This window comes from Corylus avellana, chromosome 2 (genome assembly GCF_965113065.1).
Source record: "Corylus avellana chromosome 2, dhCorAvel1.hap1.2, whole genome shotgun sequence".
Lineage (NCBI taxonomy): Eukaryota > Viridiplantae > Streptophyta > Magnoliopsida > Fagales > Betulaceae > Corylus > Corylus avellana.
Window position 1 is genome coordinate 9,960,650 of NC_142491.1, and position 26,004 is coordinate 9,986,653.

At 35.9% G+C, this 26,004-nt stretch overlaps 3 protein-coding genes and 1 pseudogene across 4 annotated transcripts; all 4 read left to right on the plus strand.

Annotated features, from left to right (window-relative positions):
• Positions 1 to 248: 248 nt before the first annotated feature.
• LOC132176557 (uncharacterized) lies at positions 249 to 4,073 on the plus strand. The gene is made up of 2 exons (XM_059588805.2): positions 249 to 1,657; positions 3,658 to 4,073. The coding sequence occupies exon 1, from the start codon at positions 466 to 468 to the stop codon at positions 1,651 to 1,653; it is 1,188 nt and encodes a 395-aa protein (XP_059444788.1). The 5' UTR covers positions 249 to 465; the 3' UTR covers positions 1,654 to 1,657; positions 3,658 to 4,073.
• Positions 4,074 to 10,925: 6,852 nt separating this feature from the next.
• On the plus strand, positions 10,926 to 14,367 carry LOC132176549 (uncharacterized). 2 transcript variants are annotated; one of them, XM_059588793.2, is made up of 2 exons: positions 10,926 to 12,097; positions 14,000 to 14,367. In XM_059588793.2, the coding sequence occupies exons 1-2, from the start codon at positions 10,939 to 10,941 to the stop codon at positions 14,017 to 14,019; spliced, it is 1,179 nt and encodes a 392-aa protein (XP_059444776.1). In that variant the 5' UTR covers positions 10,926 to 10,938; the 3' UTR covers positions 14,020 to 14,367. The 2 variants fall into 2 exon arrangements, with proteins under 2 accessions (XP_059444776.1, XP_088370068.1); XM_088513942.1 differs by lacking the exon at positions 14,000 to 14,367 and having other exon boundaries at positions 10,926 to 13,466.
• LOC148587291 (uncharacterized) lies at positions 14,298 to 14,961 on the plus strand (annotated as a pseudogene).
• A 2,057-nt stretch (positions 14,962 to 17,018) lies between these two features.
• Positions 17,019 to 23,364, plus strand: LOC132176528 (uncharacterized). Its single transcript, XM_059588782.2, has 2 exons — positions 17,019 to 18,364; positions 22,960 to 23,364. Exon 1 carries the CDS (start codon positions 17,167 to 17,169, stop codon positions 18,358 to 18,360), a length of 1,194 nt encoding a protein of 397 aa, XP_059444765.2. The 5' UTR covers positions 17,019 to 17,166; the 3' UTR covers positions 18,361 to 18,364; positions 22,960 to 23,364.
• The last annotated feature ends 2,640 nt before the right edge of the window (positions 23,365 to 26,004 follow it).

Below are 26,004 nucleotides of genomic sequence, written 5' to 3' on the forward strand. Positions count from 1 at the left end.
TCGTAAGTCGTATGAAACATTGTTAGCTTTAGTATAGAGTGTCAGGTTTGAGTCATGTCGAGACATGATCATATGACTTATAAGTCAACTCTAATCTAATTCATTTAATTAAATGAGTCATACTTGTAAATACTAATTCACAAATTTTGACTCGAATTCATTTCAATTTCACAAGTCCCCTAAAAAACTGTGAGCCCTAGATTCACCGTTACTCCTAAACGGCACACGGCATTGTTATTTTATATACCCTTTTACTCAAACGGATCTCACCACTTACGTTACGCTGGTTTCCGTTGTGCAGGATCATATTCCGGGTACGAATAAGCCATTTTTTCTTGGCATATTATTTCTTTATGGAGCTCAACCGCCCCCTCAGATTTGAAGTTCATGAAGAGTTCAAAGTCTACTTAATAATTACAGGAGCATAGTCGAAGCTGTCTGAGGAAAACTTTTGGTGAGTCAGTTATGTTTGGTTTTCTCTGTTCAAGACAGCTACTACCACTCAAACACAGAAGGACCCATTTGGGTTTTCTTCAGCAAAATGGTTTCTTTATTGTCAAATCGTTTACATCAGTAGGTAGTTTATCTGAATCTAATCAAAAACCAGAAGAAGAGGGAAAACATTCTTTTGCAGTGTTTTACCTCATCAACTCTTGTGGGTTGTCCACAAAATCTGCAATTTTAGCATCCCAGAGGGTACTATTTCAGAGCCCAGAGAGACCAGACTCAGTGCTGAATTTTTTCAAAGAGAATGGATTCAGCAATGCCCAAATCTCCCGAATCGTCAGGATGCTTCCACTGATTCTTTTATCTCATCCTGAGAAGACCCTTTTGCCCAAGATTGAGCTTTTGCGTTCCATAGGGGTTTCGAGCTCTGACCTCATTACCATTCTCTCTTTAAACCCATTTCTGTTCAGAAGCAGCATAAAGAAACGTCTTATCCCCTGCTATGATTTCCTCAAGAGTGTACTTCTTGTTGACGAGAAAGTCCTGACAACTTTCAAGCGCTCACCACGGGCTTTTCTATGTGATGTACCGAAAACTGTAGCTCCAAACATTTCACTTTTGAGACAACTTGGAGCGCCTCCATCGACAATCTCTTTCCTGGTAACTAATTATCCATCTGCAGCGTTTACAAAGCATGCTAAGTTTGTTGAGGTTGTCCACCAGGTTATGGAAATGGGATTCGATCCCACGAAAACGGTGTTTGTCCTGGCAATCCAAGTGTTGTTGAAGATGAGTAAACCAAAGCTGGAATCAAGATTGGAGCTTTATAAGAGGTGGGGTTGGCCAAAGGACATGGCGCTCGCTGCATTTAAAAGCTTTCCAAATTGTATGCTATCTTCAGAAGAGAAGATCACGAAAACAATGGATTTCCTTGTGAACAAAATTGGGTGGCCATCAGCAAATATAGCTAGAAATCCTTCCGTTATAACTTTAAGCTTGGAAAACAAAATTATCCCTCGGTGTTCTGTTGTTCAAATTTTGCTAGCCAAGGGTTTGGTTAAGAATAACTTGGCTGTGGGGACTTTCTTGCGACCGTCAGAGAGGATATTTTTGGAGAAGTTTGTGATCAGATTCCAAGATGATGTTCCTGAATTGTTGAATGTATATCAGGGTAAGATGTCTTCTGGATGTAGGATTTCAGTCTGAGAAGGTATGTGGATGGGAAACTTATAATATTTTGACTTCCAATTTGATTTGTGTAATTGTTGGCAGTTATAGCATTTTCAATTTATTGGGTATTGTCTGGCCAAAAAGCAAGTTATTGGGCATTGGATTTGTATTATCTTGCTCTGTTTTGATGTCCAAGTCAAAAATACCAAATATTATGTTATGACATTGTTTTTAGATTCCAAACAAAATCCTTACTCACATATCACCACTTGTGTTTGAATTCCCCCTTCCCAAACACCCCTGAAATACAGGCAATGACTGATTTTTATGATTTTTGTTTTTTCTCACAGCCTATTTTTCAGTGTTATGGAACATCCTAGCTTGATGAGAATGTGTATTTCTCAATATGCTTAATGTGATTGGTTTTGTGTTTTTTGATGGTTCCTATGCTTGTTCGAATCTCTGTAATGGAATATAGAGACTACGATGATCAATCTACTGTGAGCAATTCATGAGTCATGACAGACATGACCCACTGTTCATTGACACTCCTTTTGAGAATGCGTTTTTCTTAATGTAGTCTTTGTTATCAATCAACTGTGTTCTGCCCTGCATTTATATTTATCTAGGCAAATTGACAGAAAATGACAACACATTCCCTCCTTGCTCCAGGACTCTGGACTTACGTCAGACACCACGAAAATACATGTAAAAACCAATTGATTGGGTCAGCTAGGGGGCCAGGTGTTATTACTGTGAATCGGCTTGTAAGCTAGCAAGTGTTTTCTCTTGTTGAATAGCAAAAATCATGAGTGTTGGTTCAAAACAATGTGGAACAGATTGGGTAACAAAGCTGTGGAGGCTAACAAGTCTGAGTAGACTAGGCTGATAGACTTGTGTTGTTGATAATCCTTTTTTATTTGTTGATAATCCTTCTTTCTCCCGTTTTACTATGAAACCATGCCCAAATGTATTCTGAAGTTGGCCAATATCTGGTTTTCGATGGACTCCTTTTTTCTCCATTTGATTTTTCCATTTAAATCAAATAGGTTGGGTAAAATTTGATATATATGTTTGTTCTTTCAATGTTATGGATACTCAATTTTGAATTTCTGAACAGTAGAGAGAGCATCTATGAACTGTAAATATCACTTTCTCTTTTGCTCTTTCCTAAGAAAAGATGATACCAGTTTCAACTTTCAATGTAAAAAGAACAAAGATCAATATGTATAGCTTCTGGACAACACCGCCTGATATATCGCTGGTGTCAAGGTTTACCCATTCCATTAATTTATGTCGGTTTGTTTTGCCCTTCTCTCATTGACTTGCATTTATGCTGTATTCATTTGTTTCAATTTCGTTTTTGCATGCTTTAGAACTTGGTATTGTTTCTATTTCTATTTTTTTTTTTTTCTATTTCTTTCCTATCAGTATTCTGCTGATATGCTAGAGTGCCTAGCTGCTGAAGTAATACCACACACTCTCTGTGTCTATGGTTAAACTTTATTTTTAGCTTTTACTTGCTCTAGCTCTCAGATCTGTGATTTTGCTTAATTAGATGTGGGTTGTTTTGCTCAAGTCATGGCTGTGTTATAATTTGGTAGTTGATGTTTGTGTTTATTGCTCTAGATGTATGTTTGCTTTCCTGGAAATGTTGGACAGAAAATGGATATATTGCCTTTATAGTAGCTGATTTTTTCTTGGACGAACCCATTGTTTCATTTGGTAATTTTTCCGAGATAACATGTCGAAATTTTGCAGCTTTTAATATTTTCCATGTGGGTTTGACCTTTCATAAATTAGTAGCTGATTTTTTTCTTGGACGAATCCATTGTTTCATTTGGTAATTTTTCCGAGATAACATGTCAAAATTTTGCAGCTTTTAATATTTTCCATGTGGGTTTGACCTTTCATAAATTTCTGAAAACTTATCAAAATGGCTATTTAATCTGGAGATTTTAGTATGTGTTTGATTGCGAAGTGAGATGGTGTGTTTCTTTGCTTCTGATATTTTTCTATTCTCTACTGCTTCAATTTCAGCATTTGTTTTCGTTCTTGCTTCTGATAAATGTGTGTGAAAGTGCTGGAGTTGGCTGGATATGCAGCTCGTGACAACAAGAAGAACAAGATCATTCCATGGCATGTTCTGCTGGCTGTGAGGAACGATGCAGAGCTTGGGAAGTTACCGTTGCTCATGGCGGTGTCCTTCCCAACAATAAGATGGCGGAGAAGGCTGCCAAAGAGTCCAAGTCTCCATCCAGGGCCACCAAGCTCTAAAGAAGGCTTCGCTTTCTCTAGTCAATCGAGTTGCTTCTTTTTCATTTGTATGTAATCTAGGTGTAGGATGGATCTTGTTTTTTGTTATTTGTGTAGGGCAAAATTGATGATTTTGAAAGATCTTGTAACCTCTTTGTTAGGATTTTCTCTGAAATTAATGGATGAAACCATTTGGTTCATTACATGTATTTAGTGATTACTCGCATGAAATATAAAATTTTTTTTCATTGAAATCATTTTTCTGAAAAGAGATTTTACTCAAAACACTTTCTAACAAAAAAAACATTTTACGCGGAAATAAACGGAGTCTCAATAATAATTAAGACAAATGCAAGTATGTAGTTGTGTGTTATTGCATGTATCTGTCAAAATCCCTCCTATACTGTAAATGCCAAAAACATCCTTGAAGTTAGAGTGGACTCATAAATAGTGTAGAATTCAATTGTTTCTCTCACATGTCAACATTTTTAGAGCTAAGACTGGCTTCTTTTAGACTTTCTTTAAATTTAGATAACTAAACTACTTTTTGTTTTTCTATTCAAATAGATTTTACGATAGCTTCCTTTATTATTTTTTTATTTGGTTGAAGAAAAATGCTAGGGGTACTAAATCTTTTACTAACAGAAGCTTACTAAATTGATGTGTAACTCATTCATTGAAAAAAAAAAAAAAAAAAAAAACAATTAATTAAGAGAAATGTAACAAGTACTAATGAATGAGCTACATATCAGTTTAGTAAACCTATGTTAGTAAAAGATTTAGTACCCCTAACATTTTCTTAGTTCAAATAGTCTATCAAATAAATATTAGGAGAAATAGAGACAAAAGAGAAAATCATTTAAATATTTTTTTTAAATAAATGATAAGAGGAAAGAGAATCATTTTTTTTTTAAAAAAAATAAAATTGTTGAAAGGTTTGCATCAAAAGATTAGAGAGAAAGAGGAGGCCCGTACGTTATAACGTAGCCATGCTCAAATATATTATTATATAAGCTTAAAGAAATATTACAATGACCAAACTATCCTCAAACCCTAATACATTCTTCTATCACCCCCCCTGAAGCTGGAGCATATATATCATATAAACCCAGCTTGCAACAAATAAACTCTAATCAGCTACGACATAAAAATTTTGTAAGCATCATCTAACTAGACTCCAGACTTCACGAATGTTGTAAATATATCTCCATCGAGTATTTTGTCTCGAATATAATGACAATTAACCTAAATATGTTTAGCCATTCATGAAAAATTGGATTAGATGCAATATGTATAGTAGCCTAGATATCACAAGATAATGGGATAGGAGTAGGTGTTGAGAAACCAATATCTTGAAGGAATTGTTGTAACCATGTCAACTGAGTAGCCGTATGAGCCATTGCCCTGTACTTTGCTTCAACACTAGATTGTGCCACCACTATCTGTTTCTTATTCTTTCAAGTTACAAGATTACCGTCGAAGAATGTGCAATATCCTGTAATAGACCGTCTATTTGAAGGAGAACCTGCTCAATCTGCATCAGTAAAACCTTCTACCTTAAGATATCCATTTGGTTTGTACAATATTCCTAGACCAGGTTGTCTCTTTACATACTAAATAATGAGAGCAACGACTTCCCAATGTGAAACCCGAGGAGCCTCCAAGAAAAGACTAACAACATTAACGGCATATGAAATATCTGGCCTGGTGATAGTAAGATAGTTCAACTTCCCATCTAGACAACAGTACTTGCTAGGATCCTCAAATAATTCAACTTCATCCTTTAGTAATTTCTTATTTGGATCCATTGAAACATCAACTGGTCGAGAACCCAAAAGAACTCTCTTCTAACAAGTCAAATGCATACTTTCTTTGGGATAAGTCAAAGTTCTAAAACCAAATGAATTAATCACTACAAACCTTACCAAAAATAAATAAATAAATAAGAACAACCCTTAGTTTGTTGGAGAGTGTTATTTCAGTATCAATTTCCATCCTCATAAATGAGGCTGAAGGTATTAAGAGAAAAAGTGAAATGCATACTTTTTTGTTTTTATTTTTGTTGCCAAAATTCCAAAAACAAACAAATTAATCACAACAAACCTTGCCCAGGAAACAAAAAACACAACAACCCTAAGTTTGTTGGAAAGTGTTGTTTCAACATCAATATTTGCATCCTCATAAAAGAGGTTGAAGGTATTAATAAAAATTTTAAAATGAAGAATTTTTTGTCTTTATTGCCATTGCCAAAGTTCCAAAAAAAAAAAAAAAAAAAAAAAAAATTAATCACAACAAACCTTGCCCAGCAAACGAAAAACACAACAACCTTTAGTTTGTTGGAGAGTGTTATTTCAACATCAATATTTGCATCCACATAAATGAGGCTCAAGGTATTAATCACAAATGTGAAATGAAGAATTTTGTCTTTATTGCCATTGTCAAAGTTCCAAAGACAAACAAATTAATCACAACAAACCTTGCCCAGGAAAAAAAAAATAAAAACATTAAAAAAAAAAAATCACAACCCTTAGTTTGTTGCTGAGTGTTATTTCAGAAAAATAAAATAATATGTACAATGCAAACAATTGGAGTTTTATGCACTTTGAAAATTTTCTATATTCTTTTTTTTTTTTTAAGGGGAAATCATTCCAGTCTCATTAATTGATGAAGGATCATGATCATAAAACTCTTACATCACAAAGCAAAAGCTCTGAGAAAATCATAGTCAAAACTACGAAGTTACAAGTTATAGATATATATATAATAATCTGACATTCAAGACCTATCTATGACATCAATATCCACTAACCCATGACTAATCTTCAGTTGTAAGTACATATCTAATCTAGACAGACTTAACTCAATGCATATGTAGCTTATATTCCTAGAAAACCTCATACCAAAACTCATCATCCTTAACCTGAAAGCTAGGAAACTATTCATATTCACAACTCAATGGTCTGGACAATCCTTATTCAAACAAGTTACAAAGAAACTACAAAAAACCAAATTAAAATATAGAAAAAACACAAAACCAGTAGACAGCAGCATCAGTGGAGGTGAAGCAACAACCGCTCATATGGAGCACGTGCATGAAAGTGAAGCTCCCACTTCGGCGCGAGTAGGCCATGCACTAGCACGTGGTGGTAGTGTTGAGACAAGGAGGGCGGCGACAGGTGGCGGAGAGGCTGGAGAAGGTGGGGGATAGGCGCGTCATTGGCTTGGCAAGTCCAAAAGAAACAGATCCCCTTTAAACTATCAACCAATTGGCAATGTCCCCCATACTATATCGTTTTTTAGAGTAAATTATAAAATATATCTCAATGACCCAAAAACCAATCTAAACCCCCAAAAATAAATCATAACAACTACCTCCTACACCCATCACGAATTCCTTTGCTAAATTTTCACAGCTATACACCGATAACGAAATAAGAGAAAAAGCTCAAGCATCCCAAGTAAAAGGAATAATCAATGGGTAATGGAGTTAAAAACAGTGAGATATGGCGAAATTACCGAGTTGAATCCACAGTGAAAACGGTGGCAATGACAGTCGTGAGTCACTGCTTTTGTCGTGAAAGTTACTTCAAGTCGATATGTCCAAAATGAGCAACTATGAGAGAGAGATAGAGAGAGAGAGAGAGAGAGAGAGAGAAGAGTGTAATGTGTTAAATTATCATTATCCCAAAAACTTAAGTTTATAGGAAGAGGTAAATTTAATCACTTAATCAATACTTTAACACTCCCCCTCACGTGTGAGCTCAAACTCTCTTTTTAATAGGTGAGACCCAACACGTGGAATATTTAATTGAAATGGAAAGTGAAATTGACGGAGTCAAGGTTCAATCTCAGGACCTTTGGCTCTGATACCATGTTAAATTACCAGTTTTCCTAAAAGTTTAAGCTTATAGGAAGAGGTAAATTTAATCATTTAATCAAATACTTTAACATAATGGGGAGACGGATATATATGAAGGAAAAATGAAGAAACAAGCACCAAAGAAAGAAAAAAGGGCGAGTGAGATGGTTAGAGTGTGAAATGATGAGGCAACGTTGTTCCCAAATATATAGGCAAGTGCGCTTTAGGTGGTGTTTGGTAAATGGGTTGGCCTAGACACTGTAATTGATGTAGATTGATGTAAAAAAAAAAAGTAAGAATGTTTTGTATAAAAAAAGTGAAAAAAAGTGGTATGGAAAAGTGAAAAAGTTTTGTTTTGTAGTGATTTTTTTATTTGAATAATAATAAAAAGTGAATGATGTGACATAAAAAGTGAAAATGTGAAAATGTTTTGATGTTGATTTTTTTGGGAAATGGTGATGAACAGTGTCTAAGCCAACTCCAACCCCTTTACCAAACAAGGCCTAAAACTTGAAGATTATGGCTCAATAATTCGGCAGACAAGAATAAAGAGAAGTATCTTAATATTAGTGGCATCAACATGAATTAAGACATTGACGATGGTGAACTCGGCGCCATCTCCTTCCGCGGACAAGAAGCCCAAGAATGCAATTTCCTTCGATCAGTAGCAACACGAATGGGACGAGAGAGAAAAAGAAAAGGGAAAAAGGAGAAGGAAAATAAAATTGAATGGAGATAAATACAAAATATAAAGAAAAATATAAACCCTAGGCTTTGATGCCATGTTGAGAGGTTTACATGAAAAAAGGTTAGAAAGAAAGAGGAAAGAAAGAGCAGGCTCGTACATTCTAACGTAGTCAACCTCAAACCTATTATTATATAAGTTTAAAGAAATATAACAATGACTAAACTACTCTCAAACCCTAATACATTCTTCTAACAAAAATAATGGCAACTTTAGGATAGCATTTTTGGTTCCTTTGATTTAAGGAGCACCAAAACGGCCTTTTGGAAGTTTTACTTGCATTTAAGGGCATGAGAGTGCTCTTACAGATTATGGCAAAAGCAACCCAATTAGTAGTTCCCTTGTGAACTATAAATGCAACATACAGTTTTTTTTTGATGTAATGCTACTAAAAAGATGCTACACACACTTCTACTTTCTTACACTTATTTTCACACTTTTATAAGTGGCTTTTAAAACTATCATTAGATTAAAATGCAATAAAGATTCATTTCAAATTTAATGGTGGTTTCAAAAGACATCTAAAGGAGTGGAGCAATGAGTAGGGGTGAAAACCTGGTTCCAGTTAGCAGGTATTGCCTAAAACCACTAATCGGAACTAGGTGTAATCAATTGGTCAAATTAAAAAACCGGCACCCGTTACCCATTTCTATAATAACCGCCAGTTACCAGTTGGTAGGTGGTTATCTAGACTAGTAACCGGGTCTTTAAAAAATTCGGCATTTTGGGCCAATTTTGGATATTGGGCTTAATTTAGACATTTTTGACCATTTTTTAAAAACAATTAGGCTTTTTTGGCACAAAAAGCTAGACTTTGTTATGGTTGTTCTAAAAAATAATAATAATAATAATAGATATTCCTAGAGTAAAACAACACCAATTTACGTTTTTAAAAAAGAAATATATTAATATATATACACCCAGTTACCAGTTATAATTAGATGTTTGAAAATGTAAAAATTGGTAACCGCCCCGGTGGGCCCGGTTTTCAATTATTTCCAATCGCTTCTATAAAAAAAAAAAAAAAAAAAAAGAAGCAGCCTGACTTTGTGTAGCTCATCTCATGGTTGAACTAAAGAAGGTATGTGATTGTGCAAAAAATATCAAACGTACATGAAAGATTATATTGAAAGTTGCTTTGACCTAATTGAGATAACATCATCCGCTCCGCTCGTTTCAATGTAAAATGTTTTTGAAAAACTTTTTTCCTTATTTTTTTCAGTGTTTGATATAACCGTAAATTGCGGTCAATTTATGTAAATTGTGTTCCCTTTTTTTAAATTATAAATTATTTTTCAAGTTTAAACTTTTCCTTTTCGCACAAACTTTCTCTCGTAGTCTATTCTCTACCCCATACGAAGGTTGATTGAAATCTTTGCCCGTCGGAATCCGTTTTCAGAAGTCACCCACCGCCGCTCCCTACCGGAATTTGTCGTCAACTGTCATAGGAATCCGCCATCGAACTTCGTTGGAAGTTGCCAGGAATCACCCGTCGTTTTTGGCCACTGTTGTTACTTGTTGTCACTAATTTTTCGTACTAGCAAAATGCCAAAATCATTTTTCAACGAGTAACATTTTATGTCAATACAAACGGAACCCTAATTTCAGTATACTGATGAATTGCAACTTGGGCCCGTTTGGGAGTGCGATTTTAATAAGTGCGATTTTAAAAATTGTGTTTTTAAAAATTGCGTTTTTAAAATCGCATAGACGTTTGGTAAAACATACTAAAAAGTACTTTTTTTATCAATTGAGTGTTTGGATAACATTAGCATATAATTGCGGTTTCATGACCAAATTACCAATAAGGATGAACAAGACAGAGAGGATGAAGAAAAAAAAAAAAAAAAAAAAGAAAAGAAGGGTTTTAATATATTTTAGGTGGATATTCTTGGTATTTTTTTTATTCTCGTTCTAAAAAATGTAACTATTGTGCCAAATATCTTTTTAATAGAAATCGTGATTTTGTTTTAAATTCGCACTTTTTCAAATAAGCACCCTCTAATCAGCTTATGGAAATCGCAGATTTTTTTGCGATTTTAAAATTTGCGTTTTTAAAATCGCAATCTCAAACACCTTAAAGTTGCGATTTGATTTAAAATCACAGATTATTTTTTTAAAAACGCACTCCCAAACGCACCCAAAATCCACTGGGCCAACATAAACATCTCATTTAGTTGAGTTACCAGTCTAAAACAATGATTTGTGTCGATTTCATTCGCTCCTCTGTCCTCTTTTTATATAAATAGCTGTACGTTCGTGTTGGTTTCCGTCCTCGAGCAACATATTTCCAGTACAAATAAAGCTTTTTTCTTTGCTTTTCTTTTCTTTTTATAACTTCGCTAGGTCCCTCAGATTAGCAGCGCATGAAGAGTTCGAAGTCTTCAGAGGGCCGTTTTCTCTGAAGGAATTACAGGAGCCCAGTTGAAGCTGTCGGAGGAAAACTTTTGGTGAGTCAGTTATGTATGGTTTTCTCTGTTTAAGACAGCTACTACCACTCAAACACAGGAGGACCCATTTGGGTTTTCTTCAGAAAAATGGTTTCTTTATTGCCAAATCGTTTACATCAGTAGGTAGTTTATCTGAATCTAATCAAAAACCAGAAGAAGAGGAAAAACTTTCTTTTGCAGTGTCTTACCTCGTAAACTCTTGTGGGTTGTCCACAAAATCTGCAATTTTAGCATCCCAGAGCCATAGGGTACTATTTCAGAGCCCAGAGAGACCAGACTCAGTGCTGAATCTTTTCAAAGAGAATGGATTCAGCAATGCCCAGATCTCCAAAATCGTTAGGATTCATCCCCTGATTCTTTTATCTGATCCTGAGAAGACCCTTTTGCCCAAGATTGAGCTTTTGCGTTCCATAGGGGTTTCGAGCTCTGAACTCATTACTATCCTCTCGTCAAACCCATTGCTGTTCAAAAGCAACTTAAAGAAACGTCTTATCCCCTGCTATGATTTCCTCAAGAGTGTACTTCTTGTCGACGAGAAAGTCCTGAAAACCTTCAAGCGCTCACCGCGGTCTTTTCTATGTGATGAAACGAATACTATGGCTCCTAACATTGCACTTTTGAGACAACTTGGAGCGCCTCCATCTACAATCTCTTTGCTGGTTATTAATTTTCCCTCTGAAGCGTTTATTAAGCATACGAAGTTTGTTGAGGCTGTCCACCAGGTGAAGGAAATGGGATTCGATCCCATGAAAACGGTGTTTGTCCTGGCAATCCGAGTGTTATTGAAGATGAGTAAACCAAAGCTGGAATCAAGATTGGAGCTTTATAAGAGGTGGGGTTGGTCAAAGGACATGTCCCTCGCAGCATTTAAAAGGTTTCCAAATTGTATGCTATCTTCAGAAGAGAAGATCACGAAAACAATGGATTTCCTTGTGAACAAAATTGGTTGGCCATCAGCAAATATTGCTAAACATCCTTCTGTTATATCTTTAAGCTTGGAAAAGAGAATTATCCCTCGGTGTTACGTTGTTCAAATTTTGCAAGCAAAGGGTTTGGTTAAGAATAACTTGGCCGTGGGGACTTTCTTGCTGCCGACTGAGAGGATATTTTTGGAGAAGTTTGTGAAAAGATTTCGGGATGATGTTCCTGAATTGTTGAATGTATATCAGGGTAAGATGTCTTCTGGATATTGGATTTCACTCTGAGAAGGAAAACTTGTAACATTTTGACTTCCAATTTGATTTGTGTCATTGTTGGCAGTTATAGCGTTTTCAATTTATTGGGTATTGTCCGGCTAAATAGTAAGTTATTGGGCATTGCATTTGTTTTTACATGGACAATGTGATGTCCAAGTCAAAAGTACCAATCATTATGCTATGACATAGTTTTAGATTCCAAACAAAATCCTTACTCACATATCACCACTTGTGTTTGAATTCCCCTTCCCAAACACCCCTGAAATACAGGCAATGACTGATTTTTATGACATTTGTTTTTTCTCACAGCCTATTGTTCAGTGTTATGGAACATCCTAGCTTTGCCAAGATGATTGTATCATGAGAATGTGTATTTCTCAATATGCTTAATGTGATTGGTTTTGTGTTTTTTGATGGTTCCTATGCTTGTTCGAATCTCTTTAATGGAATATAGAGACTACGATAATCAATCTACTGTGAGCAATTCATGAGTCATGACAGACATGACCCACTGTTCATTGACACTCTTTTTGAGAATGTGTTTTTCTTAATGTAGTCTTTGTTATCAATCCACTGTGTTCTGCCCTGCATTTAGAATTTATCTTGACAAATTGACAGAAAATGACAAAACATTCCCTCCTTGCTCCAAATGGAATCTTTACTTACATCAGACACCTCGAAAATACATGTAAAAACCAATTGATTAGGTCAGCTAGGGGACCAGGTGTTATTACTGTGAATCGGCTTGTAAGCTAGGAAGTGTATTCTCTTGTTGAATAGCAAAAATAATGGGTGTTGGTTCAAAATAATGTAGAACAGATTGGGTAAACACTAGGCTGATAGACCTGTGTTGTTGATAATCCTTTTTTATTTGTTGATAATCCTTCTTTCTCCCGTTTTACTATGAAACCATGCCCAAATGTATGTTGAAGTTGGCCAATATCTGGTTTTCGATGGACTCCTTTTTTCTCCATTTGATTTTTCCATTTAAATCAAATAGGTTGGGTAAAATTTGATAAATGTTTGTTCTTTCAATGTTTTGGATACTCGATTTTGAAGTTCCGAACAGTAGAGAGAGCATCTATGAACTGTAAATATCACTCTCTCTTTTGCTCTTTTCTACGAAAAGATGATACCAGTTTCAACTTTCAATGTAAAAAGAACAAAGATCAATATGTATAGCTTCTGGACAACACCGCCTGATATATCGCTGGTGTCAAGGTTTACCCATTCCATTAATTTATGTCTGTTTGTTTTGCCCTTCTCTGATTGACTTGCATTTATGCTGTATTCATTTGTTTCAATTTCGTTTTTGCATGCTTTAGAACTTGGTATTGTTTCTATTTCTATTTTTTTTTTTTTTTTTCTGTTTCTTTCCTATCAGTATTCTGCTGATATGCTAGAGTACCTAGCTGCTGAAGTAATACCGCACACTCTTTGTGTCTATGGTTAAACTTTATTTTTAGCTTTTACTTGCTCTAGCTCTCAGATCTGTGATTTTGCTTAATTAGATGTGGGTTGTTTTGCTCAAATCATGGCTGTGTTATAATTTGGTAGTTGATGTTTGTGTTTATTGCTCTAGATGTATGTTTGCTTTCCTGCAAATTTAGGACAGAAAATGGATATATTGCCTTTTATAGTAGCTGATTTTTTCTTGGACGAACCCATTGTTTCATTTGGTAATTTTTCCTAGATAACATGTCGAAATTTTGTAGCTTTTAATATTTTCCATGTGGGTTTGACCTTTCATAAATTTCTGAAAACTTATCAAAATGGCTATTTAATCTGGAGATTTTAGTATGTGTTTGATTGCGAAGTGAGATGGTGTGTTTCTTTGCTTCTGATATTTTTCTGTTCTCTCCTGCTTCAATTTCAGCATCTAGTTTTCGTTCTTGATGATGAAGTCATTGTGCATAAATGTGTGTGAAAGTGCTGGAGTTGGCTGGAAATGCAGCTCGTGACAACAATAAGAACAAGATCATTCCAAGGCTGCCAAAGAGGGAGCTTTGTTTGGCAGAGCATTTCCTTTTTCCGTTGTTACTGTTTATCACCATTTCCCAAAAAAATCAATATCAAAACATTCTAACTTTTTTCACTTTTTATATCACATTATTCACTTTTTATTTTTTTTCAAGCGCTCACCACGAGCTTTTCTAAGTAATGTAACGAATACTATGGCTCCTAACATTGCTCTTTTGAGACAACTTGGAGCGCCTCCTCCATCTACAATCTCTTTCCTGGTAACTAATTATCCCTCTTCAGCTTTTATTAAGCATACTAGGTTTGTTGAGGCTGTCCACCAGGTAATGGAAATGAGATTCGACCCATTGAAAACAGCGTTTGTCGAGGCAATCTAGATGTTATTGAAGATGAGTAAACCAAAGCAGGAATCAAGATTTGAGCTTTATAAGAGGTGGGGTTGGTCAAAGGACATGGCCCTCGCAGCGCTTAAAAGGTTTTCAAGTTGTGTGCTATCTTCAGAAGAGAATATCACGAAGACAATGGATTTCCTCGTGAACAAAATTGGTTGGCCATCAGCAAATATTGCTACAAATCCTTCTGTTATAAAATAAAGCTTGGAAAAGAGAATTATCCCTCGGTGTTGTGTTCAAATTTTGCAAGCAAAGGGCTTCGTTAAGAATAACTTGGCCGTAGGGACTCTTATGCATACGACTGAGAGGAAGTTTTTGGAGAAGTTTGTGATCAGATTTCGGGATGATGTTCCTCAATTGTTGAATGTATATGAGGGTAAGATGTCTTCTGGATATAGGATTTCAGTCTCAGAAGGTATGTGGGATGGAAAACTCGTAACATTTTGACTTGCAATTTGATTTATGTCGTTGTTGAATTCTCCCTTCCCAACCGCCCCCAAAAAAGTAAAAATGACCCAAACACCGCATAACCGAAAAGCTTGTAACATAGCATGTTGAGACACCGCATAGCTAAAAAGCTTAAGCCTATGGATTTGAGCTCAACACTACTATATTAACCGATCATACTTCTTAGATCTTTTCAATGTAGGACTTCTATCATTTTACACTTACACATATATACTCAATAATCTCCCCCTTATGTATGAGTCCATCATCACATTGTTACACTTCCCCTCAAAATGAAGCCTTTTTATCAATCTTATGGGCCCTCTCCAAGATTACTTGTTGGCTATGTGGGTTTTGTCCGTGCCACGCACCTTTGTCCCTACTTTGTAGACTTCTTGTTGTGCCTTGTGCCATGAACCTTGTTGCTGCTTCTTCTCGAGGTTCTCTTGTTCATGTTCACAATTTGCACATTTGTTCTAACTCCATGAACCGTTGCAAGCTTATGCCATGAACCTTTGCCCTCCATTTCAAAGACAATAATCTATGTTCGCACTTTGCACATTTTTTGTCTATACTCCAAGAAACTTCTGTGTGTGCATGTGCCACTCCACCTTAGCGCACACTACCATCGGCTCTAATACTACTTGTTAGGAAGATTGATACCTTATAGAGTTTTTTTACTGAGATCATAACATAGCAAGTTGAGACACAACTCAAAAAGCTTAAGCCTATGAATTTGAGCCCAACACTACTATATTAACTAATCACACTTCTGAGATTTTTTCAATGCGGGACTTCTATCATTTTACACTCACACATATATACTCAACAAAATTCAATAACGATTCATTTTAAATTTAATGATGGTTTTAAAAAGTCATCTAATGGAGTAGAGAAATGATTGTGAAGAAGTGAGAGTGTGTAGTTATAAATATACTATGCTTTCAAAAAAAAAAAAAAAAAAATCCTAACTTAGTGGTTGCTCATCTCATGGTTGGAGAAAAAGAGGTTTGTAATTATTCCAAAAAATAACAGACAAACATGGAAGGTTATATTGAAAGCAGCTTTTATCTAATTGAGGTAATATTCTTCGTTTGTTTTGACATAAAATGTTTGTTTTTTTTTTTTAAAAAAAAAAAAAAAAAAATTCTTATTTTTTTAGTATTTGATACGCCCATAAATTGTAGTTAAACTGAAAACATTTTTGGTTGACTAGAAAAATCATTTTTAATATCTGTAAAATGAGTTTCCTTTTTTTAAAATTGTAAATTATTTTTCAAGTTTGAACTCATCATTCTTGTACGCATTTTCTCTGATAGTTCATTCTTCACCACTGCTTGAGATCGTTGGAAATCTACCTGTCGGAATTTGTTATTGGAGCCACCTCTTGCTGGAATTAGCCGTCAAAGGTCATAGGAATCCGCCATCAGGTTTCATTGGAAGTCGCCAAAAATTTTTGGCCACCGTTAGAGGTCATCAGTTGTTGCTCGAGGTTACTAATTTTCAGTACTAACCAACGGTGAAAATATTTTTCAACTAAAAACATTTTACCTCGGTACAAACAAAACACAAATTTCAGTATAATGATGAAATTGCAACTACAAAATGATAACGTACAAAAGTAGATTGGCCATAGCATAAACATCTGTCTTTTGAGGTTCATTTAGGGTCTATTTGGGATTACAAAGTCAAAAAATGCGATTAAAAATAATGATTTTAAAATGTGCGATTTGAAAACATAATTTTAAAAACAGTTAGCATTTAGCAACATTTTAAAAATAATGATTTTAAAATGTGCGATTTGAAAATGATTTTAAAAAGCATTTAGCAAAATTGCAGTTTCGTTTTTTAAATCGCAGTTTTAACCATTAAAAAAAACACATCATTATCCACGATTTGAAAAAATGAAAATTTTTAACGTTTTGAAACCGCAATTTTTAAAAATTTGAATACCAAATAATCAATTTTTTCCAATTTAATTTAAAATCACACATTTTATTTATAAAATCGCACCTCGAGTGGTTTCCGTCCTCGAACAACATATTTCCAGTACAAATAAAGCTTTTTTTTTTTTTTTTGGGCATATCATTTCTTGATGGAGCTCAAGCGCCCCCTCAGATTAGAAGCGCAGGAAGAGTTCAAAGTCCTCGGAGGGCAGTTTTCTCTTAAGGAATTACACGAGCCCAGTTGAAGCTGTCGGAGGAAAACTTTTGGTAAGTCAGTTATGTTTGGTTTTCTCTGTTCAAGACAGCTACTACCACTCAAACACAGGAGGACCCATTTGGGATTTCTTCAGCAAAATGGTTTCTTTATTGTCAAATCGTTTACATCAGTAGGTAGTTTATCTGAATCTAATGAAAAACGAGACGAAGAGAAAAAGCATTCTTTTGCAGTGTCTTACCTCATAAACTCTTGTGGCTTGTCCACAAAATCTGCAATTTTAGCATCCCAGAGCCATTTGGTACTATTTCAGAGCCCAGAGAGACCAGACTCAGTGCTGAATCTTTTCAAAGAGAATGGATTCAGCAATGCCCAAATCTCCAAAATCGTTAGGATGCATCCCCTGATTCTTTTATCTGATCCTGAGAAGACCCTTTTGCCCAAGATTGAGCTTTTGCGTTCCATTGGGGTTTCGAGCTCTGAACTCATTACCATCCTTTCGTCAAACCCATTTCTGTTCAAAATAAACTTAAAGAAACGTTTTATTCCCAGCTATGATTTCATCAAGAGTGTACTTCTTGTTGACGAGAAAGTCTTGACAACTTTCAAGCGCTCACCACGAGCTTTTCTAAGTAATGTAACGACTACTATGGCACCTAACATTGCACTTTTGAGACAACTTGGAGCGCCTCCATCTACAATCTCTTTCCTGGTAACTAATTTTCCCTCTGAAGCGTTTATTAAGCATACGAAGTTTGTTGAGGCTGTCCACCAGGTGAGGGAAATGGGATTTGATCCAATGAAAACGGTGTTTGTCCTGGCAATCCAGGTGTTATTGAAGATGAAGAAACCAAAGCTGGAATCAAAATTGGAGCTTTATAAGAGGTGGGGTTGGTCAAAGGACATGGCCCTCGCAGCATTTAAAAGGTCTCCAAATTGTATGCTATCTTCAGAAGAGAAGATCACGAAAACAATGGATTTCCTTGTGAACAAAATTGGGTGGCCATCAGCAAATATTGCTAGAAATCCTTCTGTTATAACTTTAAGCTTGGAAAACAAAATTATCCCTCGGTGTTCTGTTGTTCAAATTTTGCTAGCCAAGGGTTTGGTTAAGAATAACTTGGGTGTGGGGACTTTCTTGCGACCGACTGAGAGGATCTTTTTGGAGAAGTTTGTGATCAAATTTCAGGATGATGTTCCTGAATTGTTGAATGTATATCAGGGTAAGATGTCTTCTGGCTGTAGGATTTCAGTCTGAGAAGGTATGTGGATGGAAAACTTGTAACATTTTGACTTCCCATTTGATTTGTGTCATAGTTGGCAGTTATAGCATTTTCAATTTATTGGGTATTGTCTGGCCAAAAAGTAAGTTATTGGGCATTGGATTTGTATTATCTTGCTCTGTTTTGACATGGACAATGTGATGTCCCAGTAAAAAATATCGAATATTATGCTATGACATAGTTTTTAGATTCCAAACAAAATCCTAACTCACATATAGCCACTTGTGTTTGAATTCCCCCTTCCCAGCCGCCCCCAAAAAAATAAAAATGACCTGAATGCAGGCAATGACTGATTTTTCTGGCTTTTGTTTTTTCTGACAGCCTATTTTTTAAGTGTTATGGAACATCCTAGCTTGACACCAAGACGATTGTATCATGAGTGTCTATTTCTCAATTTTATTGGTTCTGTGTGTGCTTAAGGCATGAGGCACTTTATAACCAGTGAATTTGCTATCTAGTTGAACTACATTAGGCCTGTTATGAGATTTGAGTCTTGGTAGAGTTTTTAGTTCTCTTAACAAGATCATCCTCGAAGCACATAGAGAAATAGGTAGTATTATTTATTTGAAAACTTCTGTATATGGCTTGTGTTTTCTTGTTTATCGTTTTACATGCGAACTTATCACACGTGGCCAGCATTCCATTGGTATTAATTTGCCTTGCCTTTTACATGCGGGCTCTCCACTTCTCATTTTTCACCAGATTTTGCCTTGCTCCCTCAAAATACCGCATGCAATAAGCTCGGTAGTGTTACAGTGGTTTAGCCTCTTACCAAGCTCGTTTGTCCGGTCTGCCGAGCCAATTTGTTTCACTAATTCGTTTTTTCTTCTTTGTATATTCCTCATTTGTGCGCCCTCTCCCAAAACAAGCATGAAGCGGATACCAGTCTCCTTCGCGCCTCAGCCTTATGCTTCTGAATCTGAGGTTTTGCTTCTCAATCTCAGGGAAATGCTGTTGAAGTGATTTTTGGGATTTTGTTGATCTTCAGGGAAATATGATTTTCTTGGGAATTTTTGTTGATTTGTTGTTTTGGCGGTGGAATTATGAAGTACATTGCTGGTTTTGTTTTTCTTGTTAAATGCATTTTGTTGTTCCTGCTAATTCTTTATTTGGTTGTTAATGAAGTTTTGCGTTCCGGAGATGAAAATTCAGTCATAATTTATGTCTGGTTGCTTAGAAAATTTGGGCGAAGGGAATGAAACTATAGAGTAGTTTTCTGTCTTAAAGGAGAATTATAGAATCAATGGGAGTGAAATTTGGAGAAGTGGGAAGAAGCTTCTAGAAAAGCATCAATAGTTATAGGTCATCCGAAGCATGATTATATAACTGAAGAAGTATGCTCTCTATGCATATAATGAGCCTGTGAGTAGTACTCCATGGTACTAGGATTAACTGTAATCAGAGAGTTAAATTGCTTTATCTATTCACTCCAAACAAAGACATGTGAAGAGCCTTTTTGGCAGATTGCACAATGGTGGAGAGTGTAAGAGCTGAGCTTATTGCTCTGTAGCATATTGACAACTAGTGGGGTTCGATCGGTAGTAAAGATAAGTAGCAGAAATGGGGTAGTGCTTTGATATTTTTTTTTTAAGATATGGTTTTTGAGGTTGGCTTTGGTTGATAGTTACAAGTCTTGGTTTCGATTAATTCTTTGGAAGTTTGGATTTTTAGTTATGAGATTAATATAGTTTTAGAAGTTGAAATTTAAAAGTTGTTAATTTTGTGATCATATGTTAGCGAATCTTGGATCTGAATGAAGTTGGAGAATATTATACAGGACAAAAGTGCTCTTTTTTTTTCTTTTTTTTTTTCCTGATCTGCACTTGTTTGATTGATGGGTCATGGGTGTATTGGACAGTTTGTTTGCTGCTTCTTCCCCACGCCAGCTCTCTCGGCCAGCCCACCACCCAACTCGTCCTTCATTCCCGAATCTCAAATTCCCATCTCTCTCTCTCTCTCTCTCTCTCTCTCTCTCTCTCTCTCTCACAGAGCACACATACAAATTCCTTCAACCACTTCGTCACCCACACGCATACATACATACAAATTCCTTCAACCACTTCGTGCGATACAAAGCAAAAGCAGATAAAACCGTCACCTTTCCGTTCCTTTTATCAAAAAAATCACTCTCCAACCTCTCATCTACTTCCTCTCGTTAGACTACATGACTCATCTAAGCCAGCTAAGCTGCCAGCTCCTCTCAACCTCACTGATCTTGCCGACACCTCATCCTCACCAGCTTTCAAAGCAAAGCCTCATCAAGGCAATGATCATGTCGTAGCTGAAGATTCCCATGATTCAACATATCCAGCATTAACATCAGTCAATGATGCTGCCTGTTAAAGTTTGTATGAACGGTTTAGACATAAAAGATTGAGGTTATTATATTATTCAACTTATGTTAACCTAATACAAGTATCCTATTATTTAGGATTAAGAAAATACCATAAAGACTAAACTACCCCAAAATCCTAATGACTCAAACCCTAACACTTCTAACACTCACTCTCAAGCTGGAGCATATATATCATATGAATCTAGCTTGAAAGATACAAGCAAACGAAAAACAACTAGAAAAACATACTTTTAACACTCCTCCTCAAGCTGAAACATATATATCATATAAGTCCTGCTTGGAACAAATGAGCTCTAACTTCTTCTGACACAAGGGTTTTGTAAATATATCAGCTAGCTGATCTCCAGACTTCACGAATGGTGTAGATATATCTCCGCTGAGTATCTTATCTCGAACAAAATGACAATTGACCTCAATATGCTTGGTTCTTTCATGAAAAATAGAGTTGGACCCAATATGTATAGCAACTTGATTATCACAAAATAACGGGACAGGAGTAGGAGCAGCGAACTTGATCTCCTAGAGGAAATGTTGTAACCACGTCAATTCACTTGTAGTATTAGACATTGCCCTATATTCTGCTTCGGCACTAGATCGTGCCACCACCGTCTGTTTTTTGCTTTTCCAAGTCACCAAATTACCACCCAAGAATATACAATATCCTATAGTGGATCGCCTATCTAAGGGAGAACCTGCCCAATCTGCATCAGTAAACCCTTCTACCTGAAGGTGTCATTCGGTCTATACAAGATCCCAAGGCTAGGAGCTCTTTTCAAATATCGAACAATACAAGTAACAGCTTCCCAATGTGAAACCCTAGGAGTCTCCAAGAACTGACTCACAACACTCACTGCATATAAGATATCTGGCCTAATAATAGTAAGGTAAGTCAACTTTCCACCTTCTGATTTAGGACCCTTGCTGCTCAAGGCTTCCCTTTCCTCCTGCAACCTTGCTAAGCCAAAGGCTGCTATGAGGGTAGATGGCCTGAATATGGTTACAGTAATCCTTATCTCCTCCTTCAGTCCACTAATAAAACTACTAACCTTAAACTCCTCATCTATCCCTTGTATTTTGCTGGACAGGACTTCTAATTGAGACTAGTACTCCTCAATCGACCCTATTTGCCTCAGCTTGGTGAAGGCTGCCACTGCATCCTCAAACAAGGACGGGCCAAACCTCACGGTTAGAGCTCGGGTGAACTCTTCCCAAGATTTCAACACTCCAGACTCCGCCATCCATTGCTACCACAGTAAGGCTCTTCCTTCCATGTAAAATGAAGATATATTAATCCTTTGTTGGGCTGGAATTTGGTGAAACTCAAAGAACTGCTGCGCTTGAAGGATCCAGCTCGTGGGGTCGTCCCCATTGAACCTGGGAATATCCAGCTTAAGGGAACGCCTTGGAATACCTTATTCAAAATTGTGATTCTCCCATCTAGTGTGGTGCTGCCCTTGCTGATTGGAAGACCCTTCGCCATCTTTTTCCCTTTTAGACAAAGATTCATAGCTAGCGACTAGGGTGCCGAGTTGTTGAGTAATTTTTGTAAACATTTTCTAGTGAACTTCCTGTGTCTCCTGATATGTAGCTTGTTGAGCCTTAAGTTGATTTAAGGTCTCAAAGAGTTGGTTCATCCTTGTACCTTCTGCCATCCGAGGATCGAAGGCTCTAATACCAAATTGTAATGGGTGGTTTGTAGAGGAAATGAAATTGAACAGGTAGACCACTTTGAGGGGGTCTTGTCCTCCACACTTTGCTTTTGGCTTCAAATTGGATGCTCTACTCATTCACCAAGGAAATTAAATAAGAGTTACAATAACTGACCCATTACACCACTGTAGTAACTGACCCAATAGTAACAGACCCGTTACAATATTGAACTATTACAATTAAAACATAAACATAACTGACAGTAGTCCAAAGGGCACATTTATTTGATAAGCACCTTAACAGTCATAACACAACCAAGTAACTGATGAATGACACGTAGATCTCTTGAAAGACACGTAACAGTTCACGCTGGAATAGAGCTGTATCAGTCGCTCCATACCGCCTCACAGCGCCACTGTGGCCATACATAGGTCATTTTCCGCTTCTTCGCCTTTGATAAATGCTAAAATATTCATATTTTAACCCCTTAATTTGCATTTGTTAGTTTCCTAGTCTTGTTATTTTTGTGTTATTTTATTTCATTTTTGTATTTTTTGTGTTTTTATAGGTTTCTGAGAAAAATGATGCAATTCTGGAAAATTCAGATTTAAAGCGCAATTTTTGGGAAAAAGCTAGAAGTCTTGGATCAAGATCAAGATCAAGCATTCAGGTGCAGTGCGCTTGAGCACACTACACCTAGGCTCAAGTGGATTAGGACTTAAAACCTACGATTTTTAGGGTTTTTAGAGGCTTCTAGGGTTCCCATAATCTCTATAAATATGCCTATAAACATACAATTTTGAGGGGACAAGCTCTAGGAGAAGAATTGGAGGCTCTTCAAGGAATCTTTTTTTTGGGTTTATTTTTTTCCTTCTTATTTTGTTGTGAGGATGATTAGCATCCCATTTATGTGTAACTAAATACTTTAGTATAGTTAGATTGAAGCCCTAATCATGTCTCTTTAATATTTCAATATTGGCGCATTTGTGATAATCATATTGTGATGCTTAACTTAATTTTTCCCTACTTTATTGAATTTCTCATATGAATATGTTTGGCCAACATATGTATGTGGTATGGATTAGTTATTTAAGTCAATTTGGATGACTTAGTCCTGGGCTTAACAGAGTGACAAAAGATATATTTGCGGGTTCTTGGGGTAATTAACATAGGGATCCAGGAGTATACACCCATGCCTTAAGCTCCATGTGTTTGTCGATTTTCATAGATTTATACTTTCTTATAGAACAACTTAGTAGACACCCATGCTAAATCATTTAAGAAATAAAAGAGTTAAAATATACACTCATGATTGGAACATTAAGAAATCTTGATATGATTGGAACACTGCATATTGTTATATTATTTAAAGTTTGATTAGTGGTGGATATCAAAATACTACATTTTATCTTTATTAAATCAAAATCAATCTTTTATCTTATTTTATTTACAAAATTAATTTTAATCAAAATTTACCAATCCTCGTGGGAATGATCTCGTACTTGGACCCTATACTATTGTTTTGATTATGTGCACTTGCGAGTTAAAACGTACCAAATATTCGCCTATTAATTTAGGTGGGTATTTGGCACAACAGCCTCTCTCTTTCTCTCGCCTCACTGTCTCTGTCTCTCTCCTAGCTCTCTCTCTCTCTCTCTCTCTCTTCCTTCATTTTGATCACTCAATCTCACTCTATTCGTCTGCTTGGGGTAGTGGAAAGTGGGTGGGTTTTCTAGGTTGGTTCGGGTTGGGTTCCAATGGGGGTGGGTTTTGTGAGTTGGTTTGGTTGGGTTCTAGTTTGGGTTCCGGCCAAACGTAGCCACCAGAATCTATGGTGTCATCGTCGGAATGGGTTAGAAGAAGATGTAATCATGTGTGGTTAATCCTATTATATTGTATTTTGGTGTTGTAAGTGAGGTGTCAAAATTTGATTGGATGCTGTAAAAGAGGGTTTTAAGGCATGACCTGATAGTAAGGGCTCTCATCAAATAAATGTTAAGAGAAATAGAGAGAAAAGGAAAACTCATTTAAATACTACTTTAAATAAATGATATGGGAAACTGAGAAGAAACAAAGAAAAGAGAATCATTTTTTTTAAAAAAAAACAAAATAAAGGTAAAGGAAACAAAAGTGTTATCCTAAATGTAGGGTAGCATTTTTGTTTTCCTTCATTTAGGAAATGCCAAAATGGTTTTTTGGAAGTTTTACCTTCATTTAAGGAAGGGAGTGATAGTGCTCTCACTGCGTACTAGAAAGCTGTTATACATACTTTCACTTTTTTACACTCATTTTAACACTTCCCTTAAATGGCTTTTAAAACTACTATTAAATTAAAATATAACCCAAAAGTTGAGACAACATAACCCAAAAGCTTAAGCCTATAAATTTGAACCCAACAGTACTCTATTAATCCCCTATGAATTTGAGCCCAACAGTACTCTATTAATCCCTCACACTTCTTAGATCTTTTCAATGTGGGACTTTTATCATTTTACACTCACACATATATACTCAACGATCCTTCCCTTATGTATGAGTTCATCATCACATTGCTACACTTCCCCTCAAAAGAAAACCTTTTATCAATCTTATGAGCTATCTCCATGATTACTTGTGGGTTTTGTCCATGCCACATACTTTTGTCCCTACTTCATGGACTTCTTGTTGTGCCTTATGCTTTGAACCTTGTTGCTCCTTCTCTAGGGACTCATATTCATGCTCACAGCTTGCATATTTGTTCTAACTCATTTGCACCTTTTTTGTCTGTACTCCAAGAAGCTTTTGTATGTGCATGTGCCACTCTTCCTTACCGCGGCTTGAATACCACTTGTTAAGAAGATTAATATCTTAGGGAGTCTTTTTAGTGAGCTCATAATATAACATGTTGAGACACCACACAACTCAAAAGCTTAAGCCTATAGATTTGAGCCCAACACTACTATATTAATCAATCACACTTCTTAGATTCAACTCATACATATCTATTCAACAAAATCCAATAATGATTCATTTCAAATTTAATAGTGATTTTAAAAGCCATCTAATGGAATGGAAAAATGATTATGAAGAAATGAGAGTGTGTAACATTTCCCTTTTTTTTTCTTTTTTTTTTTTTCAGTTATAAATGTACTATGATTTCACAAAAAGAAAAAGGAAAGAAAAAAAAAAAAAAAAAAAAGCCTAACTTAGTGGTTGCTCATCCCGTGGATGGAGAAAAAGAGGTTTGTGATTATTTCAAAAAAAATAACAGACATACATGGAAGATTATATTGAAAGATCGAGGTAATATTCTTCATTTGTTTTGACATAACATATTTTATTATTATTTTTTTCTTATTTTTTAGTGTTTGGTAAGCTCGTAAATTGTGGTGAAAACATTTTTGGTTGACTAGAATATTTTTTTTTTTAATATCTTTAAAATGAGTTTCGTTTTTTAAAATAATAAATTATTTTTCAAGTTTAAACTTCTTATTCTTATACGTATTTTCTCTAGCAGTTCATTCTTCACCACCGCTGGAGGTCGTTGGAAATCTCTACCTATCACAATTTGTTATTGGAAGTGGTAGGCTGCCGCCTCTTGCTGGAATTTGCCGTCAAAGGTCATAGGAATTTG